Source organism: Molossus molossus, unplaced genomic scaffold (assembly GCF_014108415.1).
Source record: "Molossus molossus isolate mMolMol1 unplaced genomic scaffold, mMolMol1.p scaffold_m16_p_28, whole genome shotgun sequence".
NCBI lineage: Eukaryota > Metazoa > Chordata > Mammalia > Chiroptera > Molossidae > Molossus > Molossus molossus.
The window spans coordinates 301,853-323,767 of record NW_023425364.1 but is presented as its reverse complement, the minus strand read 5'-3'; the positions used below and the strand labels follow the sequence as shown (position 1 = coordinate 323,767).

Here is a 21,915-nt window from a genome sequence, read left to right as displayed (position 1 = left end):
GCCAGGCCGGAACTGCCGCCGCCGCGCTCTGTCTGGGCGCTCGGGTCGGCCGCTGCCATGGGCATCCTGGAGAAGATATCCGAGATCGAGAAGGAGATCGCTCGGACGCAGAAGAACAAGGGTGAGCGCCGCCCAGCGGGCCTTCCTTCCTGCCGCCGCAGTTTTCCTGTCTGTTAAGTGTGGCGACGCCAGCGGTGGAGCCGGAGCGGCTCGGAGACCGCGGGAGCCGCACAGCGCGAGGCAGGCGGGGCGGCGGGGTCGGCCCCACCACCCGGTCTGGCCGCGGACTACCTGAGAGCCGCTCATGCCAGACCAGGGGCTGACCGAGTAGGAAGTCCCGGCTCCAGCGAGCATCGACTTAGAGAGGCGGGGCCAGGCTTGCACCCCGGGCCTCCTCGCGGCCGGGCTCGCGGGGTTTCTGCCCCCCCCCTTTGTGTGGGGAAGTCGGGGTGGGGAGAGACCCCAGGGAGCAGTGCGGGCAGTCAGGACCTCAGAGTCTGGCGGACCTGGCTCTGCACCCAGACTCCACCACTTACCTACCTGCCGTGAAATCTCGGAAAGTCACTCCACCTCTTTGAGCCTCAGTGTCCTCATCCGTAAATGGGGACCATACTCCTCCTCCCCACCTTAGCTCATGGCTACATTAACCACACGGCGTGGGCAGAGCACTCAGTGTTTAACGTAAACCTCCCACGTGATGAAGGCACACGAGGAAGCTTCAAGTCTGGCCTCAGGTTGTCAGGGCTGAAGGAGCTCAGAAAGCTGAGGAGACAAGATGGTGACACCCAGGAAGGCTTCCAGGAGGAAGTGGGACTTGAGCTGGTGGAGGGAAGGGTATTCCAGGTGGGGGGCAAAAACACGGGAAGCTAGGTAAGAGCATGCTGTGTTCATGGGACAGTAAGAACAAGGTAGATCAGGAGGGGGTCTGGAGTAATGGGGGATGTGATCGGCCAAGATGGGTAAGGCCCAGGGCCTGGCCAGACCTGCTTTGGGACTGCAGGAGCAGGAAGCAAGGCCCTGGCTCAGCAGTTAGAGCGTCAGCCTGTGGACTGAAGGGTCGCGGGTTCAATTCCTGGTCAAGGGCAGTACCTGGGTTGCAGGTTGATCCCCAGCCCCAGTTGGGGTCATGCGGGAGGCAGCCAATCGATGTGTCTCTCACACGGATGTTTCCATTTCTCTCCCACTCCCTCTCTTCCACTAAAAATCAATGGGAAAATATCCTCAGGTGAGGATTGACAAAAAACAAAAGAAAAAAGAAACAAGGAATGGTAGGTGGCTGATCTCTGTCCTCACTGGGCTCCATTTAATTCTGAATGCTGAGGAGTTGAGGGGCTTCCATCATTCATTCATTCATTCATTCTGTAAATCTTTACTGAGACCTTGCCGTGTGTGGTTAGAGCAGTGCACACAGCAGGGACTTCCCAGCGCTCATGGAGCTGACCTTCCAGTGGACCAACTGTAAATTAGTAGCTAAGGAAACAAGGTCATTTCAGATGGCAACAAATTCTGTGAAGACAGACCAGAGTGTTGCAGGTGGTAAAGATCAGAGAATACCACCATGAGGAGGGAACATTTGAGCTGAGACCAGAATTTCTGCATGGAACCAGCCATGCAAAAGTCTGGGGGAAGACTGTTCCTGGCAGAGGGAACACTTGGTGCAGAGGCTTCCAGGCAGGAACAGACATGTGTTGAAGGATCAGAAGATCTGGACCTGGAGTGCAGAGATGGAAAGGAGAGGACCACTCATGTAGGACCTTCAAGGGAAAAGTCTGAGTTGTGTTCTGAAGCCAGTGGGAGCTAGTGGAGTATGTTCAGCAGGAGAGAGACAGTCTGATTTCTGTTGTAAAAGTTCCCTCTTTGGCTCCCCTGGAGTATCACATATGGGACACAAGGAGAGTAGCAGGGAGGCTTAGGGGAGGCTAGAGATGCTGCAGTAGAGGAGGGGGATGTAAAGGTGACTAAGGCCTCATCCTTCCCTTCAGAGATGCTCAGAGTCTTGTGAGCTTCAATGACAGGAAGGACCATGTGAACCTGACTGTTGCTGAACCCATTCTCGACCATTTCTCACTGTCACCAGTTCACTCATTCACTTGTTAAAACATTTCCTGAGTACTTGCCCTGAACTGTACCCTGTCCCAAAGCTGGGGATACAACAGCCCCAGCTCCTGCCCATTAGAGGGAGGAAACTAAAGAAACAAGATAGTTTCAAATAGTGGTAAGAGCCATGCATACAGTCATCAGGACCACGAGGCAGAGAGGGGTCTAGGGAAGTGGATTACTGTAGATGGTAATAACCAACTTTTACTGAGTGCCTGCTGTGTACTAGTCACTGTTCTTAGTGCTTTCTTTAAGCCTTACAGAAATCCAGTGAAATCGTTATTGTTAACATCTCTATTTTGCAGGTAAGAAACTAATGCACAAAAAGACTAAGTAAGTTATTTAAAGTAAAGTGGCCAGAGACGGCAGGGTGGGATTCCAGCATGGGCTCTTAACCGTGTGTGACACTGTCCCCAAAGCCGGGTAGTGGAGACCTCCTTGAAGAGGTGACATTGGAGTTGAGCTTTGACTATCAAGCAGGAGCAAGCCCTGGGAAGGTAAAGTTGAAATGCAAGGAACAGCAAACGCAAGGGCAGGACTGGGCTCAGCGTATTTGAAGTAACAAAGAAAGCCACTGCAGCTGGAGTGGAGTAAATGAAAGTGACAGTGGTGAGAGATGTTGGAGAAGTAGCCGGGGCCAAGGCACTAGGGCCTGATTCTCAGTCTGAGCCACAGCCTCCTTCTATAGCAAAGACTGTGTAATAACCTCTTTACTGTTCTAAAATGTGATTCTCCACCAATAGTATGACTTGTACACAAATAACTTGAAAAATATCAATATAATGCTCTAATGGTAATATAAATGAGGAGAAAGAAAAGACATTTGTAATAAAATAATGTACATTTCAGTAGCAGATGTTGGCCCACAGCCCAAGTATAATGAAGCGATGATGAGCAGTGGGACGCATGCACCTCTGGGTGGAATCGGGGGAGGGGGGAGCACCACAGTGCGGGCAGCACAGTGCTCTGTGCCTCAGGTACATTACGAGATGCATCACTGTTGGCAGCCTGGGATCCCCAGGCGGTGAGCTGCTCTAGATAAAGTTTCTACGGAAACATGCTCTGGTCTTCCCTGCACATACACAGGAGTTGCTTTCCTGGAAATTTCAGTATTTATTCACACTGCAAAATGCCCTGTGTTTATATGTGAAACAGAGTTAGAGTTCAGGCCCCTGTGCTCCTAAACCAAGCTCTCTGTCTGGATGTCTCTGGCACATACAAAGTCGTGTGGGACTCAGGACGATTCTTGACTGCTAGACTGACTCACACCTGGTAGGGCAGCTGGCTTCCCTGGCCCCTGCTCAGTAAATGCCGATGAGGACTTCACCATAGAGTGACCGTGGGAAACATCCCTAGGGATTTCTAGAATGCCCCCAGGGGGTGGTGCTGGACCCGCTGAGAACCACTGACATAAGGTCTCAAGGAGACTCCCTTTTATTCTCAATGAAGTGAGAATCCAAGGGGGCATTTTAAGCAGAGGAGTAGTGTTTTCTTTCCTGATCTTGGCAGTGACTGCCATTTGGTTCTGATATTCCAGCCAGCACTTGGAGTGTGAGGCCCCACCTGACTCAGGGCTCGGATGTTTTGGACACTTACCTTCGTCTTGCTTTTTGTCCTTTAGCCACCGAGTATCACCTGGGTTTGCTGAAAGCAAAGCTCGCCAAGTATCGAGCCCAGCTCCTGGAACCATCCAAATCAGCCTCGTCCAAAGGAGAGGGCTTCGATGTCATGAAGTCAGGGGATGCCCGTGTGGCGCTGATCGGATTTCCCTCTGTGGGTAAGGTCAGTGATGATCATTGTGGGCCTTGGGGAGGAAGGCAGGTCGTCTCCTTTCAAACGGGACTGTGATTCTCCTTACTGCCCCTCTGGACTAGCTCCAGGGACAAAGAAGACCCAGCCCCCTGGGACCAGAGCCCACCCAGGTCACCCTAACACAGAGGGCAGCCCTTCCACTCCAGCGGTCGGCCTGTCTGTCTGACTCACCCCTGTGTGTGTGCACTGAGTGTGCCCCCGGGACCAGAGCCCACCCAGGTCACCCTAACACGGAGGGCAGCCCTTCCACTCCAGCGGTCGGCCTGTCTGTCTGACTCACCCCTGTGTGTGTGCACTGAGTGTGCCCCCGGGACCAGAGCCCACCCAGGTCACCCTAACACAGAGGGCAGCCCTTCCACTCCAGCGGTCGGCCTGTCTGTCTGACTCACCCCTGTGTGTGTGCACTGAGTGTGCCCCCAGGACCAGAGCCCACCCAGGCCACCCTAACACGGAGGGCAGCCCTTCCACTCCAGCGGTCGGCCTGTCCGTCTGACTCACCCCTGTGTGTGTGCACTGAGTGTGCCCCCGGGACCAGAGCCCACCCAGGTCACCCTAACATGGAGGGCAGCCCTTCCACTCCAGCGGTCGTCCAGTCTGTCTGACTCACCCCTGCACACGTGCACTGAGCGGCACCAGGTGCCAGTTGCAGGAGACACAGTAGTGAAGGGGGACTTCTGTCCCCGCCCACACAGAGCTCCTATTCTCTTCGAAGGGACAGTCAGCTGGGGGGGTGGGCCTGAGGTCCCGCCAGTCTACCAGGGGTCTGGGAGGCTGCTCTGGGGGCAGGTATTTGAGGAGGAGCCTGAAGAGGCTAGAAGCTCGCCCAACCCAGGGGAAGGAGCACGAGGGCAGAGAGCGCAGAGGCCTGCAGGTGGGGGCTGGCCTGGGGTGTTGCAGGTCTGGGGCAGCAGTGGGAGACTAATCACAAGGCGGATGGTGGGCCTTGCTTAGGGGACTTGGACAGTTTTGAGGAGTGCTAGTAGAGTGAGTCGGAAGTCCCTCAGCTGGGGCTGTGGGCTTGGGGGAATGCCACAGGGGAAGTGCCGTCTGTCCCATCATATCAAGGGCTCATGGTATTGACATGCCAAGTCCGTCGACGTTGACCTCTCCTCCTGGTGAGGGCAAGTGTCAGCTGTCTCCTCTGTGCGCTCACAGTCTTTCTCTCTGCTCACATTGTCCTCTTGGAAGGGGAGTCCCTGTGAGCAGCCCACACAGGAGCTAACCCCCCTTGAGGGGGCAGAGCTGCGCGAACAGTTCAGAATTCCGGATGTGAGCTTTGTCTCCCTCCCGTTGCAGTTAGCCATTCCTCTATCGGTGTGGACCCTGGGAACCTTTTGGGTACTGGCTTCTGACCTCCCTGTCACTGGGTACCCAGAGCATTCCAGCCGTGGAGCTGTTCCAGCTGGCTCTCTGCAGACGTGGTTTCCGGCACGGCTCTGCTCCCTGCTGCTGGAGGGTGCTTCGGCTCACCGTAGCCCATCTCTCGTTCACTCACTCACCACTGTTTTTGTTAATCCTCACCTGAGGATTTTTTTTTTTTTTTTTATCCTCACCCGAGGACATTTTTCCATTTTTTGTACAGATAGAGTGGGAGGGAGAGAGAGGGAGAGAGAGAGAGAGAGAAACATCGATGTGAAAGGGACACATCGAGTGGCTGCCACCCGCACGACCAACCAGGGCCGGGGACAAACTGCAACCGAGGTACATGCCCTTAGCGGGAACCGAACCCGGGTCTCTCTGGACTGCAGGCCAACGCTCTAACCGCTGAACCAAACTGGCCAGGGCCTGAGGATCTTTTTTCTATTGATTTTTAGAGACAGTGGAAGAGAGGGAGGAAGGGAGAGACAGAGACACGTCGATGTGAGAGAGTCACATTGATTGGTTGCCTCTTACATGTGCCTCCACCGGGGCCAGGGTTCAAACCTGCAACCCAGCTCCGGCTGGTGTGGATCAATGGTTAGAGCGTTGACCCATGGACCAAAGGGTCGTGGGTTTGATTCCCAGTCAAGAGCATGTACCTGGGTTGCAGGTTTGATCCCTGGCCCCAGTTAAGGTCGTATGGGAGGCAACCAGTTCATGTATCTCTCTCACATTGATGTTTCTCTCTCTTTCTCCCTTCCTCCCACTCTGTCTAAAAATCAATGGAAAAATATCCTCAGGTGAGGATTTAAAGGAAAAAAATGGCTAGGCTCTGCTTCAGCAACTGCAGAAGGATTTCTTCCTGATGGCATTTAAGTGCTTTTTTTTTTAATCCTCACCTGAGCCCAGCCGATGTGGCTCAGTGGTTGAGCGTCGACCCATGCACCAGGAGGTCACTGGTTTGATTCCTGGTCAGGGCACATGCCCAGGTTGTGGGCCCCATCCCCAGTGGGGGGCATGCAGGAGGCGGCCAGTCGATGTTCTCTCTCATCAATGCTATCGATCTCTCCCTTTCTCTTCCTCTCTCTCTAAAATCAATGAAGAAAATAAATAAATCCTCACCAGAGGATATTGTTCAATTTTTCTCAGAGTAGGAGTGAGAGAGAGGGGGAGAGAGAGAGAAACATCGGCGTGAGAGGGACACATTGACTCATTTAAGTGCTTTTTATTCTTCAGGAACATACCCAGTTGGTTTTTATTACTGTTTTCTCCTTGACCCCCAAAAGTGTGGGCTCAGGAAGTACAGTGCCGTTTCACAACCATCTGAACGAAGCAGAATGAGCCTGGGAAATTTTCTGCATTACTGTAAATGAAAGTTATAAAACGTTCTAGAAAGCAGCTGCCGAGCCCCCCAACTCCTCCTGCAGGCCTTGGCAGTTCATCTGGCATGCCCCTTTCCACCTCCCATCAAGTCCAAGCAGCCCTTTTACCTCTAGCTTTCTGGCCTGTGTTCAGATTCCTTTAGTAGTGGGGTGCTCGTGACTCTCCTGCTTCAGCCTCTGAGACGGAGCAGGCGCTGGCTGCAGGAGCCCCTCCTGCCGAAAGGGGGGACTTGCCCTAGGTGTGCCCTGCCAGCTCAGTACCCTCACAGTCTTCTATCCCAGCATGGCTTCCAGATCCTCTTTTCTATTTTTTCTCATTCCTCCCAGTTTTATAAATACAATTTGGAAACATGCATAAGAGGTGGGAACAAGTACACTGTGCTCTCTATCGGGATGCGTCACTGACGGGCATGTTGCCAGGATGCTCTGGCTTTGTGTGTGTGTTTGTGGGTAGGCAGGGATTGTATTTGTATTGACTGAACTATTTGGGAGTAAATTACAGCTGTCATGCTTTGTGCTCCTATCTCCCTAACTATTTAAGCTTGTATCTCCAACGAGTAAGAAAGGTTTTCTACTTAGCCACAGACCGGTGCAGCACACCAAACAGAATAGATAGCAATGCAGTGACCGTCCAACGCCCAGACTATATTCTGATTTCAGTAACTGCCCCCGATGACCTCTGCAGCTGAGGTAGGTGTGGTCACCACAGCTGCTTTCGTCTAGAACAGTCCCTGTCGTCATGACCCTGACTTAGAGACAGGACCAGCTGTCAGATGGTGAGCTGGTGCCCCAGCGTCTGCCCGCTTCCTCTGGCATGCTTTAGTGTATCCGTCCATGTGCTGTGTCCTGGGGCTGCATGGGCCAGGTTCCAGAGTGACGGTGGACATCTCATTTGACACTGCTGGGGGCTGGCTGCATTGCCAGGACCTGTGGGTTAAGGCGAGGGCAACCTGTGTCCCCCTGTGGGTGGCGACATTGCCCCGCACCAGGAAGCCCCCTGCGGTGCTGCTGTGGTGGCTCAGAAACCAGGCCCTGTCCACGTCCTCTTTGTGGCTTTGCACCCGTGACTCGTCCTACCCTGGGGTTGTCATCGGTGGCTGTCAAATGGCAGTTTTCTGGCTCTCTCACCTCATCCTCAGTTATCAGCTGGCGTGCCTTGTAGCAGGGGGTAGCACCTTCTCCCATCCATGTGGGCAGTCTAGCCGCTCCGACACAGGCCCAGACAGGGGGGCCTCGGTGCGGCCCTGAGTGCCAAGCAGGTGTTGAGCTCACAGCTGTCCACAGGCAGCGAGGAGGCTTCAACTCCTCAGGTGCTCTTGGGTTCATCTTTTCTTTCCATTGTACTTTCCAACCGGCCAAGGACCTCTTTCCCGGGTGAGAGGCTCAGGCTGAGAGAAGCCAGTCTGGTCTATAAGGTCTGTGGCCGGACCAACCTGCCCTGTTGGGAATCGAGGCTCTCCAGCCATGGGAGGCCCAGGCCTCTCCTCAGAGGCCACACAGGAAATGGAGTGTCCCCCAGCAGCCATGGCTCAGTGTCTCAGCGGCCATTGCTCTACCCCCACCCCCACCCTCAGGAGGTCCCCTGGGCAGTTTCTGGACACAAGGCTTGTGTTTCCTTCACATGCCCCAGTCTGGGTTCTAGTCTGAGAGAGTGTGAGGTGTGCCCCCAGCCTTCTTGCCTGCCAGTGAGGGGCAGAGTCCGGGTGGCACCAGCCTCAGATCTGGGCAGCACCATCCCAAGCATCTCAGGCTTCTTGTTTCAGGTGCCCTGCTGACTAGATGGGCACTGGGGCCAGGACTGCCCACTGCTGTGCTGGCCCTCTGGGCCGCAATGTCCAGCACTTGGTCTTGCCGTGCCCAGACTCAGTGCACCACGTGCCTTGCTGTCTCCATCAGTGCCCATGCAGCACCTCGAGAAAGGGGCAGGGTGGGTGCCCACTCTACATGAGGACTCTAAAGTTTGGAGGGTGCAGGTTCTCGCCCAGGGTCCCCCAGCAGAGGCGGGATCCAAGGCCAGGTCTCTTTCCCCTGGCCAAGCCCTGGCCTCATTCCCACCATGAACCATGGCACAAGTGTTCCCATCAGGTGCTTCCCACCTCACCCCTCCCTTCCTCCCAGCACCTTCCCCCGCCCACGTAGCTTTGTCTCAGGTCAGAAGGTCAGGGTCTCTCTCACCTCTCCCTGGGTGAGCAGCAGCTTTGAGTGGCATGGCCTGTCACCTGCTTGAAGTGTTCTGGGGTCCAGGGAGGTCTGGAGGGTTCTGTGGAGCTAGAGGAGGGCCCCTGATTTAAGTGGGAGAACCACTTTGAAACCAGGTCCCTGTGTCCACCTGAGATAGACTTGGAGCCTCCGAGGAACAGAGGGGTCCTCTGTGCCCAGCCCTTCCTGAGGGCCTGAGACAACTCCAGCTGGTGTTCTCTTCACCCTCCAATCACCAGAGGAGGAAGAGGGGGCTACCTGCAGCCCGGGGGGGTTTCCAAGGAGACTGGGACAAGACTCAATGCGATGACTTTCTTTTTCTCCTAGTCCACGTTCTTGAGTCTAATGACCTCCACGGCCAGTGAAGCTGCATCCTATGAATTCACAACCCTGACGTGTATCCCCGGGGTCATTGAAGTAAGTGGGAGTTTGCTGGATCGCAGGAGGGTCAAGGGCGTGTGCTTGTGCTTCGATTGTGTATGTGTGTCATGAGTGTGTGCTTGTGCTTCAATTGTGTGTGTGTGTCATGAGTGTGCTTGTGCTTCGATTGTGTATGTGTGTCATGAGTGTGTATGTCTTAAGCATGTGTTATGTGTGTCACGAGCATGTGTGTTGCGAACGTGTCACGAGCATGTGTATGTGTCACAAGCATGTGTATGTGTTTCACAAACGTGTATATGTGTGTCACAACATGTGTGTATGTGTCATGAGTGTGTGTGTGTGTCACGAGCATGTGCCCTGACGCATGGGTGCCTCCGGGGGTTCTGGCTTCCGAGACCCCAGAGGTGCCTGGCCACCCTGTAGTGCTGACGGGTTCGGGGAACCGGGCATTGTAGGGCAGATCTCGGTGCTCCTGTGCTCCGTTCCCCCACGCCACCCCAGCTCAGGTCGCTCATTGCTGTTTGGCCGGATTCCATTTCCCGTAAAGCTTCGGGGCTGTGTGCCGCCGGGGCCCTGTGGCTGTGAGCCCGTCGCGGTGAAGCACTTGTGTGTGAAGAGCTGGCACTGTTGGTGAGGAGTGCTGTGGTCTGCAAAGTTCCAGAGCCCTCCCCCAGGTGACTCAGTGCACAGGGGGTGTCGAGGCCCAGCATGCCATGGAGGCTGGCCCAGCTTTCCAGCTGCCCCTAGCTGCAGGCTGTAGCAGGCATCGGGGTTCAGGCAGGCCCTGCCCCGCGGTGGCCCGTCCTCATTTTACCGTCTTCTCTTCTGCGTCCTAGTACAAAGGAGCCAACATCCAGCTCTTGGACCTCCCTGGGATCATCGAAGGCGCTGCACAAGGTGCAAGCTGGGCCCCAGGGGCAGTCTACTTCCTGGGGATGTGGGGCTCACATTGGGTGTGGCTGTGGAGGGCTGGTGGGCGGGCCTCACATTGCTCTGTGCTCTGTACCTGAGGGCCGGAGCCCAGGACAGTCCTGAGGAGCCCTTCTGAAAGCCAGGAAAACTGAGGCAGTGAAGTGCCTACCCAGGCTGCGCCTCTCAGACAGGCTCGGACCCCTCTGCACTCTGCGGGCTCCGCTGCGCCCTGCGAGGGGTGGGCACGTGTTAGCTGGTGATCTCGGGCTGTGCTCCCAGGCCTGTCCTTGATTGTTTGGGGTGTCTTTGAGATAGGAACGTGCCTGTGGCTTCTGGTGGCAGGTGGCTGCATCCAGCGTTTGCAGAGTGGGCACCAGCACTTGCTGAGTTCTGGGCTCTGTGCTGACCACTGTCTCACTTCGTCCTCAGATAGTCCTGGGACTTAGGGAGTGCCATCACTTTCTTTCCATAGCCGGGGACCCTGGGGCAGAACAGCCAAGGGTCTGCCCTGAACGACCATTCAGCTGCCGAGGGCCAGAGCTGGGTGGAGCTGCCGCTTTGGCTCTGCAGTCCTGCTCTGGCCAGGCAGAGGCCGCCTCCAGGTGTCCAGTGCCCCTCTGCTGGGCACCTTCCCACACCCTACTGCGCCACTGCATTGAGGTCCTGCCTGTTTGAGCTGAGCAGTGGAGGTGGTGATGGCTCCCTGTGCCATCCCAGCCAGCGTACTAGGGGCCTGGGGGTGTTCTGGCCACAAGTGAGGGAAGTGCATAGTCTGGAGGCAGGAGGCAGCCAGGCAGTGGGTGTGACCTTGTCCAACCCCTCGTTCTCAGAAGGGGAGGCAGGTCGTAAGGTCATAGTCGAAGCCCACACTTCATAGATCCTAGTGCTGCCATCTTGGTGCCCAGCTGTGACATGGGAGGTGCCTGTCCTCTGTGGCAGTCCTGTGGCATGCCTCCTCCTGTGTCATGTCCTGTGACCCTGCTGCCTGGGCGGGCCTCTGCCTCCCTGTGTTCTGAACAGGGCAGGCAGTTCAGATCCTGGCACCACACTGGCTCTGTGCTCTTCGACAAGGGGTTATCTCTAAGCCAAGAAGCCTCACTTTTCTCATCGTAAAATGGGTGCAATAACACCAGTTGTATGGGATAGTTTTGAGGATCCAGTGAGGAAATGTTCTTGAAGCACTTAGCATGGGACCTGGGGGAGGGCATCACCCCTCCTATGGTGATGATGTTGAATTTCCTTCTTAAATAAGTCTCCACGAGTGAGGTAGCACCTCAATTAAAGAAAAGTGCCAGCCTTGGCCGGTTTGGCTCAGCAGTTAGAGCATCGGCCTGCGGTCCAGAGAGTCCTGGGTTTGGTTTCCTCTAAGGGCACGTACCTCGGTTGCAGTTTGTCCCCGGCCCTGGTTGGGTCGTGCAGGTGGCAACCACTCGATGTGTCCCTTTCACGTCGATGTTTCTCTCTCTCTCTCTCTCTCTCTCTCCCCCTCCCTCCCACTCTATCTGAACAAAAAATGGAGAATTGTCCTCAGGTGAGGATAAAAAAGAAAGAAAGAAAAGTGCCAAAGAAATCGTAGCCCAGGAGGTGGCAGGTGGCAGACCTGTGGCAGGTCTGCCAAGGGCAGGAGTTGGGTGCCGTGGGCTGGGTGGGGGTCATGTGGTCCTGTCTGTGTCACTGTGACCTCGCCCCTTCTGCCATGCAGGGAAAGGCCGAGGCCGGCAGGTGATCGCTGTGGCTCGCACAGCTGACGTCGTCATCATGATGCTGGACGCCACCAAGGGAGAGGTGCAGAGGTCCGCGGGCTTGGGTAGGAGGGCAGGTGGCAGGTCTGGGAAGTCCTGGAGCACACGTGGACAGTCTGAGTGGTGCTTGGCCCTGTAGTAGTGCCAGGACTGTCCAGAGGCTGAACCCATGCACCCAGTCTGGTGCGTCCTCCCCAAGGAGCGTACAGCCAGCCTAGAGGCTGAAGCTTGTAGCAGGGGCTTCTAGCAACACTGACTGTCCAGGGCCAGAGGAGTGGCCGGGCTCTGGCGCCTGCTGGCAGAGGCCCACTGCCAAACCCTGCCCCAAGTAACGGAGGCCTTGCTCATGACCCCACCTGCTGGCTGAGGGGCACACCAGGCCTGCCTCTGCCCACTGACTGGAGACCTGGCCAGTCTGCCCTGGACCAGGCAGAGGGTCTGGAGGCTCCTCCGCAGCTCAGGGGTGTTGGGAGGGAATGGTCCAGGTTGCTGGGGCAGGCAGAGGAGAGTGTTGGTCTGGGTGGGCGGGGCTCCCGGTACCATGGAAGCTACACAGTCTGCCCCTGGGCACCTGTGAAGGCTCACGGATGTTCTGCCAGGTCTCTGCTGGAGAAGGAGCTGGAGTCAGTGGGCATCCGCCTCAACAAACACAAGCCTAACATCTACTTCAAGGTAAGCCCACACCTGCAGGTGCCGGGGTGGGGCATCGGCCAACAGCTGCGGCGCGTGTGCGGCAGTGGCCCTGACCCTTGTCAGCAGCTTTCCCTTCCCTCTCCTCCCCCAGCCCAAGAAAGGTGGTGGCATCTCCTTTAATTCAACAGTCACGCTGACCCAGTGCTCGGAAAAGCTGGTGCAGCTGATCCTGCATGAGTACAGTATCCTTCCTGAGGTGGGGCACCCCACCCACAGGCAGGGGGTGCGTGGGGGCGGGCCGTAGCTGGGTAACAGCATGCTGCCCAGGCCTCCCGGGACCCGAGCGGCCCTGAGGAGGCTGCAGCCACTGATGAGTGCTCCCAAGACCCAGACTCCAGCCATGCACCCCACAGGGCCTTCTTGGCTGCCCACCGACTGCTAGGTGCTGTGGTGGCCAGTTTCAGCTGGAAGGACAATGGGGTCCAAGGAAGACAGCCCTGGGGACCAAGGCCTCCTGTTCTGGAGAAGCCTTGGGGAGCCCCAGGGGTCAGGGCACATGCAGCCCAAGGGTTGGGCTGGGTGGGCTCTGGGACTCCAGCAGGCACGGGGCCCAGGGCAGAGTCAGGCTCAGCACAGGGAGAGCTCCCGGTGGACATGTGCCAGTGGGCAGGGTGGCGCCCAGAAGCGTGGCCTGGGGGAGGGGACAGACCGGAGCGTCCGGCTGCTCCTAGCCCTGCGCCAGGTTCCACAGGCACTCGGGATTCTGGCGAGAGGGTTCCTTGCCTCACAGCAGAGGTTTGAATGGGGGAGCGGAACTTGGACATATTGTGGCTTCTTTTGGAAAGAAAAATGAGGGGCTGGCTCCAAGTCTTGTGAAACCTCGCAAGCAGATGCCCTCCGAGGTCCCTTCCCGCACATGTTCCTGGTGGGTGTTTCAGGCCCTCGCTGGGTTAGGCGCAAGGGCCTGCTGGGCATGGTTTGCCCTTGACCTGACCTGCAGAGATCTTCAATGCAGAAGTGCTCTTCCGAGAGGACTGCTCCCCCGACGAGTTCATCGATGTGATCGTGGGCAACCGGGTGTACATGCCCTGCTTGTATGTGAGTGGTGTGCGTCCCCGCCCCCGGTGTACATGCCCTGCTTGTATTTGAGTGGTGTGCAGCCCCGCCCCCGGTGTACATGCCCTGCTTGTATGTGAGTGGTGTGCATCCCCACCCCCGGTGTACATGCCCTGCTTGTATGTGAGTGGTGTGCGTCCCCGCCCCGGGTGTACATGCCCTGCTTGTACGTGAGTGGTGCGCGTCCCCGCCCCCGGTGTACATGCCCTGCTTGTATGTGAGTGGTGTGCGTCCCCGCCCCCGGTGTACATGCCCTGCTTGTATGTGAGTGGTGTGCATCCCTGCCCCGGGTGTACATGCCCTGCTTGTATGTGAGTGGTGCGCGTCCCTGCCCCGGGTGTACATGCCCTGCTTGTATGTGAGTGGTATGCGTCCCTGCCCACGGTGTACATGCCCTGCTTGTATGTGAGTGGTGTGCGTCCCCGCCCACGGTGTACATGCCCTGCTTGTATGTGACTGGTGTGTGTCCTTGCCCTGGGCCCGGCCACTTTCCTGGGCCCTGACTCGGACGGAGGACAGGCTTCTGCGGGGAGCAGGAAGAGCCCAGAGCCATCTCCACCTCCTCTCCCCTCTGCCCAGAGGCTCCTTGAGTCCTGCACATGGCTCCATGGGCACTGGGATTCTAGCCTAGCCTTTCCTTTTGGGGGCGCTGGTGGCCCAGGCCCTTCGCCTTCCCCCATCACTGAGAGGAGAGGGGGACACTTGGTGCCACAGTGCAGAGGGAGGAGCCACGGAGAACTGTGCACCTAGGCCGTTGTCCGGACTCCTTTGTTTCTTTCCTGCCCCATCACCCACTCCACCTTTCAATCCCAGGTTTACAACAAGATTGACCAGATCTCAATGGAAGAAGTGGACCGCCTGGCCCGGAAACCCAACAGCGTGGTCATCAGGTGAGGCCCTGCGCCTGTCTGTGAGCCATCGGTGAGGCCCCCACTGCTCTGGTAGAACAGTGGGTGACAGGTGGGCTCTGGTTAGCTTGGATTTCGTCCATCAAGGTCAAGGGCTAAGAATGGCCAAGAGGCTTTGTAACTTAGTATTTAAGCTCAGTTCCTCATAGAACCGCAGGGTATAAGCCAGTGCCCTCGAGACTGGACGGTGTGGCTGTCACCACAGAGCAGAGGAAACTGAAGTTACTGGGTGGGCAGACCGCCCGACTGCCAGCCCCCGTCCAGCGGTGGGCTCGGGCCGCCTACACCCTGGCTGACGGCGTTCCTCACGTCCTGTCATCACTGGGCCTCTTTGGAGGGGGATTGACAAGTGTGTTCCCCTTTGCTGGCTTCCCAGCTCGAACAGAGCACTCTGGCTCACATGAGGCTTATGGGGAGGAAGAGGCTCGAGGACCGGGTGGGGGTAACTGGTGCCAACGTTGGCCGAGGTCCCGGAGGCAAGCACGAGGACCATTGCCTGGGCACTGCCAGCTGCCGCAAAGAGCAGCAGAGCCAGCAGCCCTCCCAGGGACAGCCTCAGCTCCCTCCACCTCCTGCTGCAGCCCGGCCCTCGGCCGCCTGAAGACATGCCCATCTTCGGGTTGAGAGGGCAGGACCTGCAGGTGGTCTGCAGCCAGCCCCTCCCACCCTACCGAGAAACCCTTGCTGGGCTGCCCTGGCCCCTTGGAAGCCCCTCCCACCGCTCAGGAGGGGGTGAGCTCTGGAGTGTCATCCTGTGCCCTCAGTCCCATCCCAGCCCTCGCCAGTCTCCACACAGCCGCCGCCCTCTTGGCTCCTGCGTCAGTTACAGACTCCCGGTGCCCTTCACGAGCAGCCAGGGCCCCTGGGAGCCCTGGTGGCCGGCTGCTGGCTGGAAGCGTGGCAGCTGCAATGTCAGCCGGCCACCAGAACAGGCTTGGTCCCCATGGGCTGCAGTGGGGCCACGCTGGCCTTGGTGCCTGTTCTGGCCCATGGAGGGGTCCTCTGCCACTGTGAGCAGAGACCCCTGCCTCTCAGCCAGCGAGGCTCCACTGACCGGCCCCTCCCCTGCACAGTTGTGGCATGAAGCTAAACCTGGACTACTTACTGGAACTGCTCTGGGAGTACCTGGCCCTGACCTGCATCTACACCAAGAAGAGAGGACGTGAGTCACAGTGCACAGCCCGGGAACAGCCGCCCTCACCCTTGCGGGCTGTATGCCAGCGGGTCCAGGGCCCCTGGCCAGACTGTCTGTGCCGCTGTTCTCCCACCTGCGGAGGCAGCGGGCGGGCAGTGGGAGAGGCTGGTGTGTGGATCCCCACCAGCTACAGCAGGGACCCCCCCGGAGCTCGCCGCCAGGACTGCAGGTGGCTGAAGGCACAGAGCCTGTCCGTGTCCCCGCCCACTGTCCACACGCCTCCCACACTTGGGGGCCTGGCTGCCCAGCCTGGCAGCTTGCCGCTGGCCTTGACCTTGTCAGCAGGGGAGTGTGTGGCTGTCCCTGACTAAAGCCAGCTGCTGACCCATCTTGCCAGCACTTCCCGATGTTCCGCCTGGTTGTCTCCATAGGCCCCCGCGGCTGACCGGGTCACAGGCCATTGAATCTGGACATGGATTGACTTGGGTTTTCTGTGTTCGGGGAAGGTTGTAGATTGCATGGGGATCTGAAACGAGGTGTGCCTGGGTGGAGGCTGGCTCGAGGCTACAGACTAGGCGGCCTCTGTGCCCGTGGGAAGGAGCCGCACAGCTCGGGGCCATGACGGTTCACACCCGCCATCTCTCCTGTGCAGAGCGGCCAGACTTCACCGACGCCATCATCCTCCGGAAAGGGGCCTCCGTGGAGCATGTGGTGAGTGCTGGGCCTGCCCAAGGGCCCTGGGACTGCTCTGTGCTCTGGGGGGCAGGCCTGGCGTTCCACCCGGTGCATCCTGACCTCCCACGCCGCATGTCCAGCCTCCCTTCTCTTGTGAGACGGGCACTGCCCGCGCGCTGGCAGTTGGGGTGGTGGTGAATGAGGTCAGGCGTGTGCAGGACTCAGCATGCTGCCTGGTGCGTGGAGGCCACGGTCCTCGCTGCCCCCTGCTGCCGTCTCCTCGGCCAGGGGGCAGTTCTGTCCAGGAGAGCTGCTGCCCGGGCATTCCTGTGTTCATGGCAGAGCGTGCCTACCCATGCAGGGGGACTCGGAGCTGTTGCCTCCCATGCCTCAGCCCAGGGCAGCTCTGCCTGCCTTGTGCACTCAGCACGGTTTATCAAGCACCAGCTGGGTAGACCCATGTCCTGCAGAACAGGGGTCCTTGGGGGCCCGTCGGTGCCAGATCCCCCGGCTCAGAGCCGAGCAGGAGGGCACGCACATCTGCTCGGAGGCCAGAAGGTGACATGAGGGCTTGTGGCCAAGCGAGATCTGACAGGGCTGGGAGTAAGAGAAGCCGTCCGGGTGGGGGCAGGGTGTGCGGAGACCCGAGGCAGGGCTCTGGGCTGAGCCTGCGGTCCAGGAGAGGAAGGGTGCGTCCCAGTGTCCAGAGCTCTGACGCACAGGCCTCTCCCCTAAGCATGTCCCTGCGCCTTCTCTTGGGGAAGGAGCCTGGAGCCCTGCAGGGCCGGTGTTAGCCTGAGAGCCCCGGGCGGTGCTGCAGGTCACATGGCCGTTGCCTCGGGCATTGTTTTCCTCGCTCAGCAGTTTCAGCCTCTCTCGTGGCACGCACACTGATTAAAACTGCACACAGCATAAAGTACTATGTTTTTTGGCCATCTGACAAAAAAAATAGGTATACCTTTGATTCATTCATACTGGACGGCTGTGGCGTTGGCTGTGGTGGTGGCCGTGGTCATTTGGTTACGGGAGAGTTAGTGCCCGGACTGAGAGCCGGGTGCTGCGTGTTTGGACAGCCTGTGGCCCACCGGCTGGACATCGCCGGTCTAGCTCATTTTTCCCAGGATCGAAGCATGGGCAGTGGGTGGGCCTGCAGCCTGGAGAGCTGATGCGAACAGGGCAGGGCTCAGCCTGGGCAGCAGGAGCCAAGGAAATGGCACATCCGCTGCCCAGATCCCATAGACCCCTCCAGGCAGCTCTGGGGGAGTCTCTGTCCCCGGGCCCGCCTTGGAGCCGTGACTGCAGTCTCCTGCCGGGGCCTAGCAGCCACTGACAGGCACCCCCTGAGCTGCACTTTCTGGGGTTACCCTGCTCCTTTTGCGGGCACTTCCTCAGCCCCCTCAGACCCTCCGCTGCTTGTCCAAGAGGGTGTGAGTTTAGCCAGGCCTGGGAAGAAGAGCAGGAAATAGCCAGGAGCAGAAGGCAGTAGGAATGACAGGTGCAAAGGCCCAGAGGCAGGAGCAAATTGGCTGCTGTCAGCCGTCATGGAGTCAAAAGCAGCGGGTAAGGAGAGGCTCGTGGGGTGGGGAGGGTCTTTGTCCCAGAGAGGCCTGCTCTTCAGTGCTTGGCCCCTCCTCGCTCGCCTTCTGCCCCAGGACATCTGCCTGTGTGCTGAGCACAGAGACCCAAAGCAGAGGAACCAGTAGACGGAGCCAGGCAGAGCTGGGCTTGTACCCAGGTTCCCATCAGCCTCCCTGTGCCTGCTGCTCTCAACTGGGGTGACTGACCCCATCCCCAGGGCCTGGTATGACTTCACTGAGCTGCCCAAGGCCCGGCCTACACAGGAGCCGTGGGCTGGATGCCGGGCCCTCAGGGGAGAGGCACCGTGTTTGGGGGGTGGGGGGAATCCCTGTCCCCAACAAGACGCTCTCCTGTGTGGAGAAGACGGCTGTGGATGGCCTCTAATTCTTCCCTATTGCAAGACACAGATGCAGCTGTCACTGGGAACCCTGAGCCCGTGCCAGCTGCACTGGGTATGGTGAGGCCTGGGGCGCACTGGGGAGCGCATGGCCCATCTGCCTCAAGTGTGAGCGCCGTCCCGGGGTCCCAGGAGCATCCGTGACTCTGGCTCTGCTTTGCAAACTTCGCTGATGAGTTTAATTTTGTTCTGGGGCAAGCCGAATAAAACTTAAAACCCATTTGCAGGCCAGAGCTGACCTCTGCGCCATCAGATTTCATTCTCTGGTCTAGAAAACAGTAGGTGCTGGAACTGATGGAGGGGTGGCTGCGGCAGCGTGGCCACCCAGAGCAGGCCCGGGTCGGTGGGCTCTGGGAAATGTCCTCGCAGGCGTTTGGTTGGCCTGGAAGGCTGCAGGCACGGGAGTGAGGTCCGCCCACCCCACCTGCATCATTCCCACCCAGTGCCAGGGGCCCACATCCTCTGGGGAAGAGCTGGCTGCCCTGTGACCTTCATTTTCCTTGGGAATACTGACGCACACGGTGGGGGGGGGTGGTGGGGGTGATGTGATGTGTGGGAGGCTCCAGGTCACGGCTGTGGACAGAGGGCCTGAGAGGGTGGCCAGTGGGCTCCGGGCCAGGTGGGTGTCCTGAAGAGCAGCTGCCAGGGCAGCTGCTCAGCGAGGTGGGCAGAGGCCTCTGCGGCCACCAGGTCCCAGACCTGCTGCGCTGCCGGAACATCCCTACCTGGGCACCGCAGTCTGTGGGCAGACCTGGGAGGTGGGCGTCAGAGCTGCTCCCAGACGAGGCCAGCGCAGTCTGGGCACCCAGCTGGGGCCTCACTGCTTGGCAGGGGCCGTTGCCAGGCGGAGTGGGCGGACCTCACTCACTGCCCTCCTGTCCTCCCACCAGTGCCACCGCATCCACCGGTCGCTCGCCAGCCAGTTCAAGTACGCGCTGGTGTGGGTGAGTGCACACGCCGCCGGGGGGCCACCCCTGCGCGGTGTCCCGCCCTTCCCTGTGGGCCCCAGTGTCTGTCTGCCCACCCCGCAGAGTGCATGCTCCCCAGCAGGCACGGCCTCTCCACTGTTAGGGCCCAGAGGGGCTCAGAGACACGGGGAGCCCTGCTGTCCTCTCCACTGTTAGGACCCAGAGGGGCTCAGACACGGGGAGCCCTGCTGTCTGAGGCCTTCAGTGTTCGCTAGTGCTGGGACCCCTCTTTAGACTCTGAGTGTGCACCCCTGCCGCCCTCCAGTAACAGTGCCATTGCTTGGGTGGTGCTGGCACTGACGCCGCCCCCTGCCTTCTCCCTGCCCAGGGCACCAGCACCAAGTACAGCCCGCAGCGCGTGGGCCTGACCCACACCATGGAGCATGAGGACGTCATCCAGATTGTCAAGAAGTAGTAGCCCGGCCACGCCCCCGCCTGCCACCCCGTCTCCCTGGGGCGCTGAAGCCCAAACAGGAAGAATACAAATACACGGATTCCAGGAAGGGCCTCTCAGGTCTCTTTTTCCAGAAGTTTCTTCAGTAGACCAATGAAAAGTGTGGGGGACAAGGTGGGGGACTTAGGTTGAGCTGAGGGGGCAGGGTGCCCCCTGCCCTGCAGCGAGGGCCTGATGGGTGGCTGCTCCGTGCTGTGGGAGCGGCCCTGGGGTGTCGCTGTGGGGGTGCCTTGGCCTCTGCTCCTGCGGCACCCTGGTCCTCGGGAAGGGCACCCAAGGACAAACACCCTTGCCCCCCTTGGCTCCCCCACCCCCACCCCAGGTTGGCCAGTGGTTTAACAGCCCAGTTCATGCCCGCCACAGCCTGATGGGTCCTGAAGTGCCACCCTCCCAGGGCAGCCATGCCCAGCACCAAGCCCTGGGCCCAGGCCCTGTGCAGGCACCTGAGTGTGGACTTTGGAGTTCGGGTTTTTTATTTTCTCTCTAGGCCCTCTGATCTCGGCTCTCTCTGAAATAAAGGATGAGAACTGTTCCTGTTCAGAATGAGGTCGATTTTGTAAGGTTTCTGAACTCTTGCCAGGTTTGGTCAGTGGCCTAATGATCACAGTGGGTAGAGCCTGGGCTGGAGGGGACCAGGCTCAAGCCCAGGGTGCAAGGGAGAATGTGGGGACTTCCAGCATGGCTTTTGCCCTGGAGTGTCGGCCAGGGGCTGAAGACCCCGGACGCAGTACCTCCTGAGACCAGGCCTGGCTGCAAGGCGGGCAGCATCCCCAGAAGGCCCTTGTGATTTATGTGACAGGGAGGTCCCTGTGAGAGCTGGTGGCCAGTGCATTGCTTATGCCCTCAGAAAGTGGGTGAGGGGCCTTGGCGTGGTGCCAGGTAGCAGCAGCAGGTGCTCGCTGAGCCACTGTGGTGTGCCAGGGGCCACCCCAGCCCCACAGGTGTAAGTGCAGCGCCAGGATGTGAACCACAGCCTGAGATGCCTGAGCAAGAGGGAGGGCTTCCTGGAGGAAGTGTGCCTGTTGGGGGTGAATTGTAACAGGTTTGGAGAGGCTGCCAGGCACTGGGCCTGTAGGGATGTAGAGAGCTGGGGTCTTTGGGCCAGGCTGGAGCGAGGAGGCCGGCAGCCCAGCTCCCCAGGCTGCTCTTGGTTCCTCTGTCAGCTGCTCAGCCCTCTTTCCAGAGACAAAACAGGAATAATAGACATCATTAAATATACATGGCGCCCAGGCGGTAGGCGTGGTGGGCTGGGCCTCTTCCCCCTCCCCTGCAACCCTGAGCAGCTCCTCCGGGTGGCCATGCTTCTGGGGCAGCCACGGGACCCCTAGTAGGGGGCATGCGGGCAGGGAGCAGGCCGCGGGACCCAGGTAAGGAACCCTAGTCCTGGACCCTTGGGGTTTGCCCCTCACCCCCACCCCCAGGTTTGCAGGTGGGAAGGGGGTTTATGAGGTCCTTCTCTGGGCCTCACTTTCTTCGATAAGGGGGGCGTGAAGCTGTCCATGTGGCTCCCTGTTGGCATTGCCAAGACAGGAACACGCTCCGTGGCTTAGCTCAAGCCCCTCTCCCAAAATTGGGCTTTGATGAGGCCCTGGGTTCAGAAGACCTCCGTTCCCGGCCTGTTCCGTCCCCCAAGCTGTCTGAGGACGGAGGTTGGGGTGTCATCCGCAGTGTGAGCTCAGAGGGGTTGTGTCCGAGGCTGCAGCCACTGCACCGCTGTGCGCCTCTCTGGACAGTCGTTTTCTGGGCATGGTCTGTGTTCATGTATCTGTACCAGGTCCTTGGCCTTGGGTCTGGCCGGCTTGGTCACGCTGTCCTGGCCCCAGGGGAGCCGGGGCACTGGGTGCCAGGCTCACTGTGCCCTCATGTGGGAGAGGTGTCCTTAGGGCTGAGGGAGCCCCACACCTCCTGGGGGTCTGTCTTACCCCATCAGGGTGAGCTCCAAGGTTGCACCGTGCCCCTGGCGGCCACTGTCCCTCCCTCCCCTGCCCTGGGCCTTCTGTGTGGGAGGCTCTGGCCAGGCGACCCGAAGCCCCTTCCACTCAGACAGCCTGGTTGTCTGGAAGTCAGCGGTGTTCCGCCCACGCAGGGCTGCACCCACAGGGGCCCTCTGGTGACAGGAGCCCAGGACGGGGGTGACATCCATCTGTCCCTGTGTTCATCTCCATGT

At 58.9% G+C, this 21,915-nt stretch overlaps 1 protein-coding gene across 2 annotated transcripts; it reads left to right on the top strand.

Moving 5' to 3' along the window:
* On the top strand, nt 1–20,363 carry DRG2 (developmentally regulated GTP binding protein 2). Of its 2 annotated transcripts, XM_036278424.1 has the most exons (13): nt 1–121; nt 3,719–3,879; nt 9,177–9,266; nt 10,067–10,127; nt 11,845–11,935; nt 12,484–12,556; nt 12,669–12,759; nt 13,518–13,615; nt 14,447–14,523; nt 15,615–15,703; nt 16,329–16,387; nt 19,217–19,270; nt 19,623–20,363. In XM_036278424.1, exons 1-13 carry the CDS (start codon nt 58–60, stop codon nt 19,707–19,709), a joined length of 1,095 nt encoding a protein of 364 aa, XP_036134317.1. In that variant the 5' UTR covers nt 1–57; the 3' UTR covers nt 19,710–20,363. The 2 variants fall into 2 exon arrangements, with proteins under 2 accessions (XP_036134317.1, XP_036134318.1); XM_036278425.1 differs by lacking the exons at nt 9,177–9,266; nt 10,067–10,127 and having other exon boundaries at nt 9–121; nt 3,719–3,874.
* The last annotated feature ends 1,552 nt before the right edge of the window (nt 20,364–21,915 follow it).

What these genes read in the sequence shown, in the direction of transcription:
- DRG2 (XM_036278424.1), top strand. Translation starts at nt 58, where the DNA reads ATGGGCATCCTGGAGAAGATATCCGAGATCGAGAAGGAGATCGCTCGG. An exon ending in ACCAAGGGAGAGGTGCAGAG is followed by an intron (nt 11,936 to 12,483) that starts GTCCGCGGGCTT and finishes ATGTTCTGCCAG; the next exon opens with GTCTCTGCTGGAGAAGGAGC. An exon ending in GGGCCTCCGTGGAGCATGTG is followed by an intron (nt 16,388 to 19,216) that starts GTGAGTGCTGGG and finishes TCCTCCCACCAG; the next exon opens with TGCCACCGCATCCACCGGTC.